The following is a 20,867-nucleotide window of genomic DNA, read 5'->3' as shown; positions in this document are numbered from 1 at the left end:
AGCTAATGGTTCTAGGTACAGAAAAATTATACTTCCTCTAAAATCTCCATCAAATGAATTTCTGTAGTTCATTTATAGAATTCTGTTGTTGTTCATTTGTTCAGTCGTTTCCGACTTTTTGTGACCTCATGGACCAGCCTACGCCAGTGCTCCCTTTCAGCTGTCACCACCCCCAGCTCCTTCAAGGTCAATCCACTCACTTCAAGGATGCCATTCATCCATCTTGCCCTTGGTCGGCCCCTCTTCCTTTTTCCTTCCATTTCCCCAAGCATTATTGTCTTCTCTAAGATATAGAATTTTACTGTTCTTCAATTCTCTTTTGGGTATCAGGTTCAAAATGCTGTGGCCATCGTCCGACCACCCGGCCACCATGCTGAATCGGACACTGCCTGTGGCTTCTGTTTCTTCAACTCTGTGGCCTTGGCCGCTCGATATGCACAGCGCCTGGCTGGGCGGCCTATAAGGTGAGGCAGCTATGTCACCATGAGCCATGGAGCACATCTGCTTCCACGAACGCAAGAAGGTTTACCGCCTGTGCTTTGTTCTGTGGGAGGAACCCCAGCAGCAGTAGCTCTGCTGACCTTCTCCTTTAGGGGGATGTTGATCAGGATAACTTGCCCTGAGTTAATACTTTGGATTTCGGGACTTGTCCAATTGTGCTTTCATTTTTAGGGTGATGATACTGGACTGGGATGTTCACCATGGCAATGGGACCCAACATATGTTTGAAAATGATCCCAGGTAACTTTCTCCAGCACTTTCACAGAAATTGTGAAATTTATTTCCCTTAAAAATGAAATTATTGTTTTTCTTTTCTTTAAAATGTCATTTGCTTAACTTGGCCTTCACTTTTCTTTTGTGATGGATTGCTTTTGTTCTCTTTCAATGATGATTTCCCATCATTAAAAGACTGCCTCTTTTATGAATGTGGACCTTTTTTAAAAAATAGCTTAAGCACTTTTGTTCTGTGTTTTACATTATTCAGAAATTTAAAACTGCTGTTGGAAACCTCATCTTATCCACATGACATGAATATTAAAAATTATAGGACCATTTCTTCATTTAGTATTTTAAATAGCACACATCTATCAAATGAGCTCAGCATATGTATAAGCAGAAAAATAGCACTAGATGCCAAAAGTATGGTAGGTTGGGTGTTTTTTTGTTGTTGTTGTGTCAGGAGCGACTTGAGAAATTGCAAGTCACTTCTGGTGTGAGAGAATTGGCCATCTGCAAGGACGTTGCCCAAGGATGCCCGGATGATTTGATTTTTTTATCATCCTTGTGGGAGGCTTCTCTCATGTCCCCGTATGAGGAGCTGGAGCTGATAGAGGGAGCTCATCCGCCTCTCCCCGCATTCGAACCTGCGACCTGTCGGTCTTCAGTCCTACCGGCACAGGGGTTTAACCCACTGTGCCACTGGGGGCTCCACGTAGGTTGTATTGAATAATATGTATCTGCTGTAAAACAAACAATGTATAACAAATGTATTAAACCATGATAAAATAATAAAAATATATTTTTTAAAATGAGCTCAGCACAGCTTTGAAGCTGAGGCAGGAATACTTATTAATGTCGTAAGGAGTAAATTTCAAATTGGGTTGCTGTAGGTTTTTCGGGCTATATGGCCATGTTCTAGAAGCATTCTCTCCTGATGTTTTGCCTGCATCTATGGCAGGCATCCTCATAGATGCTTGCCATAGATGCAGGCAAAACATCAGGAGAGAATGCTTCTAGAACATGGCCATATGGCCCAAAAGACGTACAACAACCCAGTGATTCCAGCAATGGGAGCCTTCGACAACAAATTTCAAATTGTTAGCATTCATTTATTATTTTAATTTTTTAAAGCATTAATGGTTTTTCTAAATGAGAGGCTTGGAATGGAGCCGGGAGGAGAGAAAACAATAGGTCACAATTCCGTAATATTAGAAACCAATCCAATGAAAACTGCTGTGAGGCTTTGAGACAGCGGACTTCCAGTTCTGCAAGTGCAAAGGGACAATGCCACTCATCTATTTTTTCTACTTTAATGGATGTTCTGCGATAAACAGAAGAACCTGTAAGAAATGATGGGAGAATTCCCAAATGAAAGGCAGTTATCTCCTCCTCTCCTCTATTTCTGTAAAAATATGCAGATGAGCATGGCTAGTTACACAATAAAGTCCTCATCTGGAAGGATCACTTGGGATGTGCAAATCACTTGGGGTAAACAGAAGGGAGATTGAGATCTACCAATAGATCTCGGAGTGATTTGCAATAATCATAATCATGATAGTGGTGAAAAAGAAATCACAAGTTAAAATTGACTGGGTAGACCTGCTAAACGAGTTAGGTCTTCAGTTGTGTCCTGAATTCTGATTTAGTTGTTGAATCTCTTCCGGTATGTCATTCCAACAATAGATCGGTAAAGTGTTTTGACTCCGAATTCTTTAAGAGTGGCAGCAACAGGATGGCTTTCACCACTTTTGGTTGATTACTGAAATTGAAAACAAAGCTTGTGGGAAAACCGAGAATGGGCTTTTTGTGAGAAGAGTGTGAGCTCAGTTCAGTTTTTGTGATGGAAAAAAGCCTCTGGAAATGAAATGTGGTCAGAAACACCGAGTTTGTTCTGTCAAAGTTTATGTCCTCCGTCTTACTTCATCCTCATTTCCTCAAATATTATTCTGCACCATTTGACTCTTAGGCCCATTCTACACTGCCATATAAAATCCAGATTACTGCTTTGTACTGGATTATATGGCAGTGTGGACCCAAATAATCCAGTTCAAATGTGAATTATCTGCTTTGATCATTTGGATTATATGGTATTGTAGAAGGGGCATAATAGGAAACTAAAACAAGTCCCCTTGCCCTGGCTGTGTAATTTATTATTTATTATTTATTTAGAACTTTTATATACCGGTCTTCTCGACCTTCGGAGAGGGACCCAGGCCGGTTTACAACAAGATTCATAAAAAATAGTTTAAAACATCACACCCTATAACACACTAATACATAAAATACATTTTAAAAAATCATATAATTACATAAGGCCAAGTCGTCAAAATGCAATCACAATTCATCACCATCCGTCAGTGTGTTCAAAAGTTATTGACTCACTCTTCAAATGCTAAATTCCAGAGCCAAGTTTTCACGAACTTTCTAAAAGTCAGGAGAGAAGGGGCGGTTCTAATCTCCAGTGGGAGAGAGTTCCAAAGCTGAGGGGCCACCACCGAGAAGGCCCTGTCCCTCATCCCCACCAGACGCAATTGCGAGGGTGGTGGGACCGAGAGCAGGCTCCTCCAGAAGATCCTCCATCTTACTTCATCCTCATTTCCTCAAATATTATTTATTATGTGTAAGATGACAAAACTCCCTGTGGTCTTTGACCTTATAGAAATAAAATCCCCTGTTGGAACAGGTATGCTTGGCAAGCATATTTTGTAAAGTTATGGCTGTACAATTTGTTGGCATCCTCTTTAGTAACTATGACAGTGTTTCTCAACCTGGGAGTCAGGACCCCTGGGTGGGTCGCGAGGGGGTGTCAGAGGGGGTGCCAAAGACCACTGGGAAACAGTGTTTTCTGTTGGTCATGGGGGTTCTGTGTGGGAAGTTTGGACCAATTCTATCGTTGGTGGGGTTCAGAATGTTCATTGATTGCCTATTTTCCCCATTCTCCACCAGTGTTCATATTTGGGCATATTGAGTTTGGTCCAGATCTCTGGATGTAGGCGAACTACAACTTCAAAACTCAAGGTCAATGCCCACCAAACCCTTCCAGTATTTTCTGTTGGTCATGGGAGTTCTGTGTGCCAAGTTTGGTTCAGTTCCATCATTGGTGGGGTTCAGAATGCTCTTTGATTGTAGATGAACTATAAATCCCAGCAACTACAACTCCCAAATGACAAAATCAATCCCCCCCCCCCCCCGACACACATACCAGGATTAAAATTTGGACGTATCAGGTATCTGTACCAAATTTGGTCCAGTGAATGAAAATACATCCTGCATGTCAGATATTTACATTACGATTCGTAACAGTAGCAAAATTAGAGTTATGAAGTAGCAACGAACATAATTTTATGGTTGGGGGTCACCACAACATGAGGAACTGTATTAAGTGGTCGCAGAATTAGGAAGGTTGAGAAACACTGAATATGAAGTAGATCTGAACAAACTAGGCATTCATTATCCCTTTTTTCTTATCCTTTTTCACTTCCAATGTAGCGTCCTGTACATCTCCATCCATCGCTATGACAATGGGACTTTCTTCCCCACCTCTGAGGATGCGGACTATGACCGGGTGGGCTTGGGGCCTGGCAAGGGCTTCACCCTTAATGTGCCTTGGAACTGTCCCCGGATGGGAGACCCTGAGTACCTGGCTGCCTTCCATCAGATTGTCATGCCTGTTGCCTATGAGGTAGGTGAGGTCCGAGTTGACCATATTCAAACTCCCAAGCGCAGGAAGCCGTGTGACAAATATAGCACAGTTTTACATTTGTTCTGTTAGCAGCTCTCCTCACTGAACTACAGTTCCTTTCCAAAGGCCAGCAATTACTTCAGAGTCCTATTAATGTGTCTTCTCCTGGATCAGGTGTGTGTGTGTGTGTGTGTGTGAGAGAGAGAGAGAGAGAGAGAGAGAGGAAAAAAGAGGAAAAGATAGAGAACAACACTGAGAAACAAGCGAGGGCCTCTCCGTCCACTGACAAAGTTTGACTGTGTACCCAAAAATGATTTTCACACCTCTGATGTATAATGGGACCAATGGAGATGTCTTCCAGAACTAAGGAGTTGGAAGGGAATGTTCATCTGCAAATAGCAACCTTTCTATTGAGAGATATTGACAAGCTGGAATGTGTCCAGAGGAGAGCGACTAAAATGATAAAGGGTCTGAAGAACAAGCCCTATGAGGAGCGGCTTAAGGAGCTGGGCATGTTTAGCCTGAAGAAGAGAAGGCTGAGAGGGGATATGATAGCCATGTATAAATATGTGAGAAGAAGCCACAGGGAGCAAGCTTGTTTTCTGCTTCCGTGGAGACTAGGACGCGGAACAATGGCTTCAAACTACAAGAGAGGAGATTCCATCTGAACATGAGGAAGAACTTCCTGACTGTGAGAGCCGTTCAGCAGTGGAACTCTCTGCCTCGAAGTGTGGTTGAGGCTCCTTTTTTGGAAGCTTTTAAACAGATGCTGGATGGCCATCTGTCAGGGGTGTTTTGAATGCAATATTCCTGCTTCTTGGTAGGGGGTTGAACTGGATGGCCTATGAGGTCTCTTCCAACTCTTTGATTCTATGATTCTATGATTCTGCTTTGTCTCTGGCCAGCAGTGGGAAGGGAAGCAAATGAACTAGTATGGGAAGTGAATGTTTACTGGTGTTGCTTACATTTCAGTTCAATCCAGAGCTGGTCCTGGTTTCTGCTGGTTTCGATGCTGCTCGCGGGGACCCTCTGGGTGGATGCCTTGTGACCCCCGAATGTTATGCGCACATGACCCATCTGCTCTTGGGCCTGGCAGGAGGCAAAGTGGTAGTTGTCTTGGAGGTACGTCAAAGATGGGCTTTAATATCTCATGGTGTGTTACATGGGAATCAGTTCAGGAGTGGATGGTTTAGTGGGTAAGTTGGGTGGGTAAGTTGGGGAAAGAGTGGAAATCTGGTGTTGGTTTTATGATAAGCTACAGGCAGGAATGTTGAAAAAGACCTAATTTTATGTACTTGTTCTTTGCAAACTTCGGTCTGGTTCCCTGCATGGTAAGAGTGGAAATCATCTGACTTTCCATGTGTTAGTGGACTGCTACTCCCAACATCCCTCATCATTGACTGCTGGGAGTTGCAGTTCAACAGCTTCTGGCTTTTCACCCAGTCCCTGTCCTGTTGTGTGGCTAAGGAACCATTGAAGACGGAAGCTTCAGAAGGATACACACACACACACACACACACACATTATTTGTATATGTATATGTATGGAGCCCCCGGTGGTGCAGTGGGTTAAAGCGCTGAGCTGCTGAGCTTGTTGACTGAAAGGTCACAGGTTCGAATCCAGGGAGTGGCGTGAGCTTCTGCTGTCAGCCCCAGCTTCTGCCAACCTAGCAATTCGAAAACATGCAAATGTGAGTAGATCAATAGGTACCGTTCCGGCGGGAAGGTAACGGCGCTCCATGCAGTCATGCCGGCCACATGACCTAGGAGGTGTCTACAGACAATGCCGGCTCTTTGGCTTAGAAGTAGAGAGAAGCACCACACCCCAGAGTCAGACATGACTGGACTTCATGTCAGGGGAAAACCTTTACATATGTAAAGGTTTTCACACTTCCCATTGAAATACTAATAAGTTTATATTAGTTAAAATTGTTCTTCATTTAATTATTGTATTGTTTTTTTAGTGGGTTTTTTTGCACTACAAAAAAGATATGTGCAGTGTGCATAGGAATTAATTCTTTTTTTTTTCCAAATTATAATCCAGCCCTCCAACAGTTTGCAGGACTGTGATCTGGCCCTCTATTTAAAAAGTTTGAGGACCCCTGGGTTAAACCCTTGTGCTGGCAAGACTGATGGCTGAAAGTTTGGTGGTTCGAATCCGGGGAGCGGGGTGAGCTCCAATCTGTCAGTTCCAGCTTTTCACATGAGAGAAGCCACCCACATGATGGTAAAACATCCAGGCATCCCCTGGGCAACATCCTTGCAGACGGCCAGTTCTCTCACACCAGAAGCAACTTGCAGTTCCCTCAAGTCGCTCCTGACACACACACACAAAAGACATGGGTTATCCCTCAATTTTGCTGGAGTTTGGTTATCCATGGGGAGCTGATCATCCATTAGGGTCTCCTTCTTTCATTTCTTTCCCTAGCATCTCCCAATCTATCTTGCAAATCCATTTTCTGTCCTTCCCTTTATCACCTCCACAGGGGAACTGGTTTTGATCTGAAGTACCAAATTGGTAACTGGATGTTCAGTGAACATCCTTAGGGCTCAGGGGGTTGACTTTGGAGTGTGATAGTTCTTCGGGGCAATTGGTTGGAACCCTCCCAGGGGGATTTGTGGCACTGGCAGAGCCCATGGACTAGAACACATAATCTGCTTTTTCCTTTCTCATTCTCTCCCACACAAATTCCCTCCATTTAGGGCGGCTACAACCTAGAGTCCATATCGGAGTCCATGACCATGTGTACTCGCAGCCTCCTAGGAGATCCTCCCCCTGCCTTGGGACGCCTCAAGGCTCCTCACCCCAGCGCTCTGCAGTCTTTGGCCTGTGTAGCTTCTGTGCACCGCAAGTACTGGGCCAGCCTCCGACTGGAAGGTGAGTATTCTTTCCAGATTTGCCATTTTTTTGGTAGCAGGACTAGAAGTCTCAGATTCACCTCTTGCCTCTTCAGTGAATTCAGATTGAGCAACAGGCAGGCTACTGATTCAGCCTCTCATTTCCTGCCATTGAATAGAGGGGCTCCTCTAAAGATTACATTATGTAACAAAATGTGAAAAAGATTATGTTCCTGGCTTGAAAGTGTTATTTCCTGTTTAATTATGCAATACTTACTTTGAAAGTAGTTGTTATACTCCTGAAACTTCATTTTTGTGGCTGTCACAGAAAATGCCTGCTATTGATTTGTGCTTTTACTGCATGGCAGAGAGAGTTTGGACTATGTGGCCCCAGGAGTTGCTATTATTATTATTATTATTATTATTATTATTATTATTATTATTTCAAAGGCTGGATGGTCATCTGTTAGGGGTTCTTTGATTTGTGTTTTTACGGCATGGCAGAGAGAGGTTGGACTATTTGGCCCCTGGAGATGCTATTATTATTATTATTATTATTATTATTATTATTATTATTATTATTATTATTTCAAAGGCTGGATGGTCATCTGTTAGGGGTTCTTTGATTTATGCTTTTACTGCATGGCAGAGAGAGGTTGAACTTGGTGGTCCCTGTTGTTGTTGTTGTTGTTGTTGTTGTTAGATACTTAACAAGATCAGTACACGGTGAACAAGAGCACTATGGTAGCTTTTGTATTTGATCACATGTCAGACACTTCATTATTATTATTATTATTATTATTATTATTACTACTATTATTATTTCAAAGGCTTGATGGACATCTGTTGGGGTGCTTTGATTCGTGCTTTTACTGCATGGCAGAGATAGGTTGAACTGGTTGGCCCCCGGTGTTGTTGTTGTTGTTAGATACATAACAAGATCAGTACACAGTGAACAAGAGCACTATGGTAGCTTTTGTATTTGATCACATGTCAGACACTTCATTATTATTATTATTATTATTATTACTACTATTATTATTTCAAAGGCTTGATGGACATCTGTTGGGGTGCTTTGATTCGTGCTTTTACTGCATGGCAGAGATAGGTTGAACTGGTTGGCCCCCGGTGTTGTTGTTGTTGTTAGATACATAACAAGATCAGTACACAGTGAACAAGAGCACTATGGTAGCTTTTGTATTTGATCACATGTCAGACACTTCATTATTATTATTATTATTATTATTATTATTATTGCTATTGTTATTTCAAAGGCTTGATGGTCATCTGTCGGGGTGCTTTGATGTTTGCTTTTACAGCATGGCAGAAACAGGTTGGACTGGGTGGCCCCTAGAACTGCTCTTCTTGTTGTTGTTGTTGTTGTTGTTGTTGTTGTTGTTGTTGTTATTGCAAAGGCTGGATGGCCCTTTGCAATAAGTTTATGTTAGTTAAAATTGTTCTTCATTTTAAATATTGTATTGTTCTTTCTTTCTTTTGCACTACAAACAAGATATGTGCAGTGTGCGTAGGAATTTGTTCATCCTTTTCAGTTAGTTCACATAAACATCACCCATCTGCCTCTGGGCCAGCGCATCAATCAAATTTTAAAATTCAATGCCGTCCCTGTGTCGAAAGGTTTCTTGGGGCTCCACGAGAAACTTTTCCTTCGAAAGGGGCTCTGCAGCTTTAAAAGTTTGAGAACCCCTGTTTTAAACTATGACCAAAGTGTGGGATTGTAAGCACCTTGAGTCCTCATGGAAAGATGGAGTATAAATAACAACAACGGGTGTGGGGAAGAGGTTTTATTTTGTTTGGGATAAGGGTTTTCAGATGAGTGTATGGTCTGTTGTGTGTAAAATGCCATGTGCTGATTTTCTGAATGTTATGGAAAAAATGGAATAGAAAACTTTGACTGAAAGTAGTGGAAAACAGGCAGAAATAGCAAGTCTATGTGTATTAAGTTATGTAAATGATAATAATTTGTACTCAATGTCAAAATTAACTGGTTGATTGACTAAGGTAGATAGGTGTGTACACGTCAAAAATATTGGTACCTGATTATATCTGCCACGGTTTGCTTTTCTGTTATGTACCATAAGCAAAATACCATAACCAAAACAGTTTTATTTTTTAAAAAAACTTGGGAAGTTCCCAGTGTGTGATCCAATACAAAAACAAGCATCATGATTTTGTTTGCTGTGTACTAATCTTGTTGTGCATCAGATAATAATAATAATAGTATAGTTTATTTGTAAGACACTTTGTAGGATGCACCCTAATTTCACTACCACCACCAACATAAATACATAAGATACACCTGCGATTCTAAAATGCACCCCATTTAATAATAATAACAATAATAATAACAATAATAATAATAATAATACTTTATTTGTACCCTGCTACCATCTCCCCAAGGGACTCGGTGCGGCTTACATGAGGCCAAGCCCACAGCTCATCAATAAACAAAAGCGATAACAAATAATCAATACAAAACAGTTAAAATAAAAACTCAAAAACAAAAATACACAACAAGCCATAAACAATAACAATAACATACAGCGTTTAAAAACCTTTTCCTATATAAACATCTAGAGATGTTTATATAGGAAAAGAAGTGTGTCTTAGAATTGAAGAAATACAGTTATTGTTGTTGTTGTTGTTGTTACTGTTATTATTAATTTGTTACCCAACTCTTTTCGCAACTCAAGGTGGGGCCCAACACAGTTAAAATACATCATCATAAAACACAGTAATTAAAATACATATATTCAAATGCATTTTTACAAATTAAAATGCACAGGACAAAGATTAAAACATAGGATACAAACTTTAAAATTCATAGGGTTGTTGTAGATTTTTTTGGGCTATATGGCCTGACGTTTCGCCTGCATCTATGGCAAGCATCCTCAGAGGTAGTGAGGTCCTCACTACCTCTGAGGATGCTTGCCATAGATGCAGGCGAAACGTCAGGAGAGAATGCCTCTAGATCATGGCCATATAGCCCAAAAAAACCTACAACAACCCAGTGATTCCGGCCATGAAAACCTACGACAATACATTTAAAATTCATAGTTTAAAATTGACTGAGAATGGTGTCATTCCGAAATTGAGAGCAATGGGTGGTGTGCTGGATAAGCGACAACGGCTCATCTGAATGCAACCTCCAGCAGTAGCTTCTCCTTCAAAAATCACTGACTGTTGAAGAGTTTAGGGTTATATACATACATTCGTTAGTGTGCATATAACTTAATCAGGAATGTATACAGATGTGGAGATTTGCTCAAGGCTAAAGGGAACTCTTCTTTTTCATTGGTCCAGGAAGTAAGCTAGCAGGTTCAGTTGCTGCCAGCAAGAGGGCATTGCTTCAGTGATGCCTATTAAGTGCACCATTGAAGCTTTTCTTTTCGACTGGCAAGGGAGCAAAGCATGCTGGGTCTGGTTTACTCCCTCAAGCACTTTGCTACTGATTGGAAAAGGGTGACGATCTTGGTGAGTAATTGTACTTGGATCGTATTTCCTGCAATTTGCTTAATTTTTCAAAATTTGAATGAATGGCAAATTGCTTGCCCCCTCTTTTCTCAATCCACCTTTTCCCCGCAGCTGTCATTCAAAGAAATAACGTTGTATTTCCTTTCCTTTCCTTTCCTATCCTTCTTTTTTTCTTTTCCTATTTGCACAGCTGCTGGGATTAGAGGGAGCGATCAGAGGGCTAGGAAGGTTTGCTGCCATGTAGGAAATGTCACAGATCAGGCCCGTAGCCAGGATTTTGATTCGGGGGGGGGGGGGGGGGGCTGAGCTTGATTGGGGGGGGCTGAGTCTGAGTGAAAGAGGGTCTACCCTAGCAAACCTTTTGTATCATTACCCGAATACCCCCATGCATATGGGATATATTGAGCATGGTGATCAGATCATGATATGAATAAACATAACAGTTTAAATAATGTACCAGTAAGGCCTTCTCGCGGACCACCATGAGAATTTGGGGGGGGGGGGGCTGAAGCCCCCCAAGGCTCCCCCCCCCCCAGCTACATGCCTGGCACAGATATGTGTCTGGAAGGGCAGATTTATTTATAGAACAGAGAACCCTTTTCTCAGGGTACAGCTTAATAGGACGTTTTGCAAACTCGGCACATTTTTTCAACACATGTACAGGCCACTTGTACATATGTTTTCATATGATGTGCCTTGTTTTGTGAGTAGGGAGAAACTGCAAGGGGTTTGTGATGTCAGCAACCATGGCGCCACCCCCCCCCCCCCTTTCAGTTTAAAGATACTGAGATAAATACACCGGAGATGGGGGTAAGTAAACAAGGATTTGGGAGCATGTCTGCTGTGAATCACAAAGGCTACCGAAAAGAATGGGTTGCAGAAAAGGAGGACTGAAATGGAATGTAGAAAGAGTCACAGGGCCTGAGGTAGGAATGCAAATGACAGGAGCAGGAGAGAGGAACTGTGGAAATGGAAGAAAACAGGTGCCCAGAAGGGAAGGTTAACTTTGAAAGGGGGAAGCAAAGAAGGAAGAAGGGACTTGTCCTCAGCTATGGACCCACTTTATGGCCCCATATCTTGTGTATGTTTCAGCATCTGGTGGATTTTTCAAGAGCACTGCTTCGTAAACTTTGTGTCATCGCCCCAAAAGAGGCTCCTTTAACTCAGTGTTGGGGTCCCCCAAATTTTTTTTACATCAGCTTGTGACTGTTTCAGCACTTACATTTATTTTTATTAATTACTATTTTTATTTGAAACACAACAAGATTAGGACACAGCAAACAATATCACTATGCTGGTTGTTGTATTGGATCCCATGTCGGACACTTCCCAAGTGTCTAGGACTATGTGATGTATTAGCGAGTAATGTGTGCAGATCCTTTTGCAGCTGACAGATGATAATTTTGTCAGCGCCGATTTGTTTAAATGCAGACCAAGGTCTTCAGGCACTGCACCCAGTGTGCCGATCACCACTGGGACCACATTGACTGGCTTGTGATTATTATTATTTGAAACACAACAAGATTAGTAAACAGCAAACAAGCTCACTATGCTGGTTGTTGTATTGGATCACACGTCAGACACTTCCCAAGTGTCTAGGACTATGTGATGTACCGATGAGTAATACATGCAGATCCCTGTTGGGTGGCCTTTTGCAGCTGACAGATGTTAATTTTGTCAGCGTCGATTGTGTTTAAGTGCAGACCAAGGTCTTCAGGCACTGCACCCAGTGTGCCGATCACCACTGGGACCACCTTGACCGGCTTGTTATTATTATTATTTGAAACACAACAAGATTAGTAAACAGCAAACAAACTCACTATGCTGGTCGTTGTGTTGGATCACACATCGAACACCACCTTGACTGGCTTGTTGTTGTTGTTGTTGTTGTTGTTGTTGTTGTTGTTGTTGTTATTACCTGCTTCTCCCTGAAACTTGAGGTGGGATACAATGTCAATAAAACAAGAGATGCAAAATGCAGAAAAGCACCTTCTTCCATGTTTGGTGTAGCTGTGTGGTGGTAAAAAAGTATCTAAAGAAACCAACAAAATGATTACTAAGAATATTCAGAACAACCCAGAAAGGTGCTTATTGGGATTGTTTCAGGAGAGAAGTGGCAAAGATGCTGTTGAAATTTGCCAATATAGTTATGTGGTAGCAAGAATCACAATAGTAAAATCTGGGAAGGGGGGGGGGAGAGAACTACTTATTAAGGATTGGAGAAGTAAAGTAGGAAGTAGAGTATATCCAAATGGCCATGATCTCAAATAGCGTAAGGGGGGGGGGGGGGGGACAAAGATTTTGCTAGAAAATAGAGACTGGCCTTTGAGTATTTAAAAAAGAAGACAAAATAGATTTTGAAATAGCAGAGTGGGAGATTTATTAGTGTAATGATAAGGACAGATTTTTGTTAGATACCAGTTCCATATGGTGTGGTGTCAGAAGTCATAGGTGGAGGTTCACGGGTAGGTGGTGGGACAGGGAAAATTATACTTGTCTTTTGATTTTTCAGTCCCAAAGATGATATGTTGGTTTTGTTTTTGTTTTTTTTCCTCTCATATGTTACAATTAAAATTTATACAAAAAATAAAGCAAGAGATAAAAACTTATTAAAACACCTACAACAAGATACACAGAGTTAAAATACAGGTTAAAATCCACGGATAAATGCAGTTAAAATTGACTAGATAGACCTACCGGAAGAGATGGTCTTTCCACAGTCTTGGAATGTTTAAGGAACCTTGCTCTAGGAAGAATAGGGAATCTATTGTGCAATGTTTATATTGTAGAATCTATCTATCTATCTATCTATCTATCTATCTATCTATCTATCTATCCATTTACAGTATTTATATTCCGCCCTTTTCACCCTGCAGGGGACTCAGGGCGGATTACAATGTACATATACATGGCAAACATTCAATGCCACAGACACACAACATATATAGACAGACACTCAGAGGCTATTTAGCATTCCAGCTTTTTCATGAGGGTATTCTGGCCACCAGGAGAGCTGTCACCTCACCATCCATTTCTGACACTGATTCTATGCATGCTTCCTGGAGATTTTTGTGGCGTCGTAAATTAGCCTCCCCACGTAAGCAGTACCTAAATTTCCTACTTGACAGATGCAACTGTCTTTTGAGCTACAAATTGGTCGGAAGCTCACTCCGACCCGGGCTGGCTTCGAGCTCATGACCTTTTGGTCAGTAGTGATCTTAATGCAGCTGACTCCTAGCCAGCTGCACCACAGTCCTGGTGCCTATATCTGGGGAATAAATAATTCCTCTGGTCGCAATGGGTCCCTAGTGGAAAAGTTTAAGTAGCCCTGCTCTAAGATGAAGAGGGAGTAAAACTGGTGTGTTTTCCCTTCCCCAGTGCCTGCTCTTTTGTGGGAGAAGCCCAGGACTCGGTCTGGGAAGGGATTTCCCATTCCAGATGACTTCCTTTTGAAAGCTTCCCAGGAACACCTTCAGAGCCCCACAACTCAACCCGTGAATCCTGCTGACGAAGTGGTTGTGGCTTTGGGCTCCCTCCAAATAGAGGACAACCTTGCAGAGGAAGGTGACATGGCTTCCAGCTCTCTCTCACCTGATTCCAATTCAGTAAGTGAAGAGGCTCAGCCAAAGGTTGGGAGTTCCTCGGAAGAGACTGAGCCAACCGACGAGAGCCTGAGAGAAGGCATGTCAACGGGGAGCTCCTCTGGAGAAGTGGAGTCTTCAGAGAAAGAGGCAGAAGTAAGTGCCATGCCGGATTGCCTGGTCTATCTCTTTTCTTAATGAACATGTGTCTGTGGTTCACCAGCCATAGAGGACATTGTGTATCTTTTGTTTGATTGTTATCTATATGCAAGACAACATTGTCTCTCGGGAGAAGAGGCACTTCTCGCGAGGCATGGACAGGAAGAAGGAGAGCAGCCTGAGCAGCATGGGAAGCAGCCCAGGGGCCCAGCCGCCAACAAAGGAAAGGCCTGGGCCTGTGCAAGGAAGGCAGCTAGGAAGAATGAGTAGCCTGCATCTATGGCAGGCATCCTCAGAGGTTGTGAGGCGCCCACAAACTATGCTCTGAAGATGCCTGCCATAGATGCAGCCGAAATGTCAGGAGAGAATGCCTCTAGAACATGGCCATATAGCCCGAAAAACCTCCAACAACCCAGTGATTCCAGCCATGAAAGCCTTCGACAATACAGAGAGAATATTGCCATCCAGCACCATAAAAAAGTTAAAAAGAAGTATTAACAGCAGGGCTATTTTTATGCTTGGTGTCAATTGCAGATATTTTTTCTATGTATCAACAATGTCATTCTAATCTCTTCTCTGTCCTGTGCCGTGCCTTCCCCAGGTGAGCCCACCTGACCACCCCACAACAAAAGTTGAGATAGAGCTACTTGATGAAGCCACGGGTGGATGTTCTTCCTTCTGTGAGACACTTGGAGACAATCCGGTGGATGGAGTGAGTTTGGGAGCGCCTACTTCCCTTTAGTGTGGGCAGAAGGAGAGGGGAAGGTCTTTTTCCTAAGACTAAGGGAACTGAATTTCCTGAATTTCCAGCAAACAGGTATCATTATATGGTCACTTTCTAGGGTCTGTTCTATGCTGTCACACCCTTATCATGGTGTCCACACCTTGACTCGGTGTTACCTGTTCCTCCCACTGGCTTGAATGTGCTGGAGCCTTGTTCAGAATGCGGCAGCAAGGTGGAGAATTGGATCTGTCTGGTTTGCTACAAGGTAAGGAGGTTTTCCTGCTGAGACATGGATTGCATTCCTTGTCCCACCATTAAGTAATGCAGCCGTGCAGAGTATTTATATATTTTTATTAGATGTTAATTTGATATGATTTTAATCTCAGGCCTTTTCAATAATTTGCCATTCCCTTCATCCTTAGCCTGGCAAATAGGCCAAAACATCCGGAGAACCAAATGACCTTTACCGCTGTGTTTATGAGTGTGTGTCCGTGTGGATGATTTTTTTTTAGCAAAAGTACCACTGATTTATCTCTATAGTCTAACCCTTATTCCACCCTATTTAGGTTTGCTGTGGTCGCTATATTAATCAGCACATGGTAGCTCACAATTCAGAATCGGGACATCCGCTGGTGCTCAGCTTTGCAGACCTCTCTGCCTGGTGCTATGAGTGCCAAGCCTACGTCCACCACCCGGTGAGTTGCAGAGTAGTCTCCAGGGCTCCCTATCACCTTCCCTCACATATTTATATATGGCCATCTTCATGTCCTCTCTCAGCCTTCTCTTACTCAGGATAAGATGTCTAGCTCTTTCAGTTGCTCCTCAAAGGGCTTGTTCTCCAGCCCCATAATCATTTTAGTCACCCTCTTCTGGACACATTCCAGCTTGTCAACATCTCCCTTCAATTGCGGTGCCCAGAATTGGACACAGGGTCATTCCAGGTGTGGTCTGACCAAGGCAGAATACAAAGGCACCATGACTACTTCTTCTTCTTCTTTTTCTTCTTCTTCTTCTTATTACTATTATTATTATTAACTTTATTTGTACCCCGCTAGCATCTCCCAAAGGACTCGATGCGGCTTACAAAGGCCAAGGCCTCAATAAAACATCAACATAACAAGTACACATAAATCATAAAACAAATCAAAAACATTAAAGCAGTAACAGTAAAATAATAAAACAATACACAGTAACACAATAAAACTAGGGCCGGGCCAAATGTAATAGGTACAGATTAAAAAGTGCTGGGTATGACAGATGGAATATAGGGATTTAGGGTAAGTGCAATGTGCAGACAATCTTAAAACTCTATTAAAGTGCTTCTGGGACATGATTGCTGGGTTCCTATTCTGGAAAGGCACACCGGAATAGCCAAGTCTTCAAGCTCTTCCTGAAGACTACCAACATGGGGGCTTGTCTGATGTCCTTGGGAAGGGTGTTCCAGAGTCGGAGGGCTACCACAGAGAAGGCCCTGTCCCTCATCCCCACCAACCGTGCTTGTGACGCAGGTGGGATCGTGAGCAGGGCCTCTCCAGATGAACGAAGGGAACGTGTGGGTTCGAAGATGGAGATACGGTCATGCAGACTTCTTTGGATCTAGGCACTAGACTCCTATTTATGCAGGCCAAAATCCCATTGGCTTCTATAGCCACTGCATGACATTGTTGGCTCATATTTTACTTGTTTCCCATGAGGTCTCCAAGATCTTTTTCACACACATTGCCGTCGAGCCAGACGTCTGCCATTTTGTATCTTCGCGTGTCGTTTTTTTTCTGCCTAAGTGGAGTATCTTCCATTTGTCACTCTAAAACTTCATTTTGTTAGTTTTGTTCCATCTTCTAGTCCAGGGGTCCTCAAACTAAGGCCCAAGAGCCGGATATGACCCTCCAGGGTCATTTGCCCGGCCTTTGCTCAGGATCAACCTAAGTCTGAAACTACTTGAAAGCACACAACAACAACAACAACAATCCTATCTCATCAGCCAAAAGCAGGCCCACACTCCCCACTGAAATACCAATAAGTTTATATTTGTTAAAATTATTTTTCATTTTAATTATTGTATTGTTTTAAGTGTGTTTTGCACTACAAGTAAGATTTGTGCAGTGTGCATAGCAATTCATTCATGGTTTTTTCCCCCAATTATAATCCAGCCCTCCAACAGTTTGAGGGACTGTGACCTGGCCCTCTGTTTAAAAAGTTTGAGGACCCCTGTTCTAGTCTGTTAAGATCGTTTTGAATTCGGCTAGCTTCTGCTTTGCTAATGGTCCAGCTGCATTACAAGAGACACTAGTTAGAGATTTAGCACTTGGATTATGTGGATGAGTCTTGATGGGATGTATGTTTAATTTCTGTGGTTTGTTTTTTTTAATAGACCCTCTTTGAAGCCAAGCGCTTGGCTCACACGATGAAGTTCGGGGTGGACATGGCGGTACCTTCCTAAAGTGACTCCATTTGGAAAGAGGAGCCAGTGAATAATGGATGCAGCACAATCTACGATCGTTTGACCTCAGTGGAATTGAACATAGTGTTTAAAAGGGCTTTCGATGTGCCAAATATCAGCGATCATCAATGCAATACTACCAGCAGCCATGAATCAAACACCAGCAACCTCATTGCTTCCAGTAGGACAAAGAATATTCTAGTGCACGCCATGACAGGGCACAAGAGAGCGCTTGTGGGGAGACTTTGGGATGTGGAGGGGGGGCACTTTTGCTTCCAGTCAGAGCTGGCTTGCCCTTCTCAATGAAAAGAAAGTACTGTGCCACCTTTTTCTTTAGAGGGATGTGATGAATGTTTGTCTCTCCGTTCCATTTTTGTCCCTGCTCCCAAACTGCTGTACATTTCTTTTGAGTCATTTCATGCTCAGATGGAGAAAACCGGTGCTGAATTTGCATAGAGAGGAAGGGGGATGCATTTCTTCCTTAATGACCCCCAATCTCCAGCAATCATCAGAAATGTTCTGTAATTAGTTGAAACAAAGGCATGTTTTGTGCAGGTGGATTCCTTTGGGTGAGAGCCAGAAGTTATGGAACGGAAGTTTCTGGTTGGAGCCCAAGCTCTTTTGAAACGGGATGTGGACATTTCCTAACGTGTATACTTATATATGGAATGGCAATCTTTAGTTTTCTGATCCAGTCCCTCTATTGTATTTCTTCCTGCGTGTGGCACTACATTGTAAGGATAGGACACGGGCAGCCTGCTATTCCCCCTGACCTTGAGAAGAAGTCGAATCATGAATCTAAGGCCATATGTTCACATTATTCTCTCTTATTGTATATTGCTGTGGAAATTATATTGCCCTCCAGATACTTTGTATTACAAATGCCATAATCCCTTAGCCACATTGCTTGGGGTTTCTGGGAGCTGAAGTCCAAAACAGTTGGAGCAAATCAAACTTTGATTTTCGACTTCAACTCCCAGAAGCCCCTGGCAACAGGGAACATGGTTAAAGATCCTGGGGGACTGAAGTTTAAAAGTGTTTGGAGGGAAAAGTTTGAGGTTCCCCCCACTTTTTCTGTATATGGACTCACAACTTAGTATATGTACCTGAGGACAACTGAGGCCCCTTCTACACTGCCATACAAAATCCAGATTATCTGCTTTGAATTGGATTATATAGCAGTGTGGACTCATATAATCCAGTTCAAAGCAGATAAACTTGATTATCTGCTTTGATAAACTGGATTATATGGCAGTGTAGAAGGGGCCTAAGTAAAGTGAAGCTGTGCCCATGTAAGACAAAGTGAAAGCCCTCTCTACAGTTGATGGCACCGATATGGGATGAGGCAATTTAGATGTATTGTTGAAGGCTTTCATGGCCAAAATCACTGGGTTGTTGTAGGTTTTTTTGGGCTATATGGCCATGTTCTAGAGCAGTGGTTCTCAACCTGTGGGTCCCCAGATGTTTTGGCCTTCAACTCCCAGAAGTCCTGCTGGTAAACTGGCTGGGATTTCTGGAAGTTGTAGGCCAAAACACCTGGGGACCCACAGGTTGAGAACCACTGTTCTAGAGGCATTCTCTCCTGATGTTTCGCCTACAACTATGGCAAGCATCCTCAGAGGTTGTGAGATGTTTGTGAGGCGAAACGTCAGAAGAGAATGCCTCTAGAACATGGCCATATAGCCTGGAAAAGCCTACAACAATCCAATTTAGATGTAAGCTTTTCTTCTCTCATATAGTTTTTTCCCCACTCCCATCATTTGGGCCTCATGCATTTTGACAGAATGGGGGAAGCCATAGTGCAAAAAAAGGAGAATACAAGACTTCTAAGGCCTTGATTCTTATGTTTGTAGTGTTTCAAGTCTGGTTCTTCAGCAGAGCTTCTAAAGGGAGACCCATGTTGATTTGGGGAAAAGGAAGTATTGGCAACTGGCCACTGTGTGTTCGTTCCCTTGGGCGGTTCTTGCATTGCTTCCCAAAATGTTGTGTTTAGAGCAGTGGTTCTCAACCTGTGGGTCCCCAGATGTTTTTAGCCTTCAACTCTCAGAAATCCTAACAGCTGGTAAACTGTCTGGGATTTCTGGGAGTTGTAGGCCAAAAACATCTGGGGACCCCAGGTTGAGAACCACTGGTTTAGAGTGTGAATGCCTTGCAATTCCTATGTGACCAGGTCTTTGAGAACGACACAGATTTTCTTCTTTTCCTCAACCTCTCTTGGGACCAAACAACTCAATAGCAAATGAAACAGAGGACTGAGTGTCTATGGGAGGAGTAGGGAAGAATCGGCTGGAGAGACTCGTTAGACGGGGTGCTGTGGGGGAATGGGGTGGATTGGTGCCCATGGAGCACCACTTGTTCTTCTACGGTCAGCCCTGGTGAATTTTGTGGTGCGTGGGTTTAAACTTGTGCCGTGACATAAACATGGGGTCAGGCATCTGCTCCATTATAGCCTGCCCCAATTCTTTTGCATATGTTTCTTTGATTAATTTTGTAATCTTTATAATAATTCAATTAAAGCATTTCTGTGGATGGAGCCATTCTGTGTCTATTTCAAATTCTAAGCAGTTGGGAGAGGAAGATGTTCACTTGTCACTGAAAAGCCTTTGCCAGGTTAGAGGGGACTAACCCACTGCGCCACTGGGGGCTAGCACAGGATTACGCTCCAGTTTGTCCCACGCTGAAGGGTGTTTTAAATAAAAGGCTACTGTAATGACTTCTCTTACCTTGGCATCATTTTCTGAGCACCCTTCAGGCTGCAATGCCCTTCCCTTGATGTTGTTGGGACAGTCACCATCTTGTCACTTTGCTCTATCAGCTGTCATTTTGTATACCACTTTATTCTCCCATTTTCTTCTCCACCCCATTTTCCTCAATTGCAGTAACCCCCTTTAATATTCCACTAGATTAATAAAGACTTATGACCCACAGCAAATTTATTTACATTCATTTTTCCCTTGATAATATTTTGAATCTTTTTAATGCAGTAGACATATAATGATCAGTAGTTTCCCTGTGTACTTTGTGATGGAGTAGGTTTAGATCAGCCTTCATATAGTGGAAAATGGCAGGTATTTGTGATAAGTTCTCTTTAGATTCTTTCTTACATTTTTTTGTTGTGTCAGCAGTGACTTGAGAAACTGCAAGTCACTTCTGGTGTGAGAGAATTGGCCATCTTCAAGGACATTGCCCAGGGGATGCCTCTCCCCGGATTCGAACCTGCGACCTGTCGGTC

General features: G+C 42.7%; 1 protein-coding gene across 4 annotated transcripts in view; it reads left to right on the top strand.

Moving 5' to 3' along the window:
• Nucleotides 1-20,168, top strand: part of HDAC6 (histone deacetylase 6) — a 57,960-nt gene extending 37,792 nt beyond the window's left edge. For 3 of the 4 annotated variants that reach the window (XM_060763143.2, XM_060763144.2, XM_060763145.2), the window contains 10 exons: nucleotides 331-464; nucleotides 673-741; nucleotides 4,210-4,402; nucleotides 5,375-5,524; nucleotides 7,105-7,279; nucleotides 14,110-14,468; nucleotides 15,073-15,183; nucleotides 15,314-15,460; nucleotides 15,762-15,890; nucleotides 17,567-20,168. In XM_060763143.2, the coding sequence (XP_060619126.2) occupies nucleotides 331-464; nucleotides 673-741; nucleotides 4,210-4,402; nucleotides 5,375-5,524; nucleotides 7,105-7,279; nucleotides 14,110-14,468; nucleotides 15,073-15,183; nucleotides 15,314-15,460; nucleotides 15,762-15,890; nucleotides 17,567-17,635 (1,536 nt within the window). In that variant the 3' untranslated portion in view covers nucleotides 17,636-20,168. The remainder of the gene's footprint in view (nucleotides 1-330; nucleotides 465-672; nucleotides 742-4,209; nucleotides 4,403-5,374; nucleotides 5,525-7,104; nucleotides 7,280-14,109; nucleotides 14,469-15,072; nucleotides 15,184-15,313; nucleotides 15,461-15,761; nucleotides 15,891-17,566) is intronic. The other variant, XR_009630672.2, reaches the window with a different exon arrangement.
• The last annotated feature ends 699 nt before the right edge of the window (nucleotides 20,169-20,867 follow it).

Source organism: Anolis sagrei, chromosome 2, assembly GCF_037176765.1.
Source record: "Anolis sagrei isolate rAnoSag1 chromosome 2, rAnoSag1.mat, whole genome shotgun sequence".
NCBI classification, from domain to species: domain Eukaryota; kingdom Metazoa; phylum Chordata; class Lepidosauria; order Squamata; family Dactyloidae; genus Anolis; species Anolis sagrei.
The sequence above is the reverse complement of the archived record's forward strand: the minus strand, read 5'-3'. Positions and strand labels throughout refer to the sequence as shown.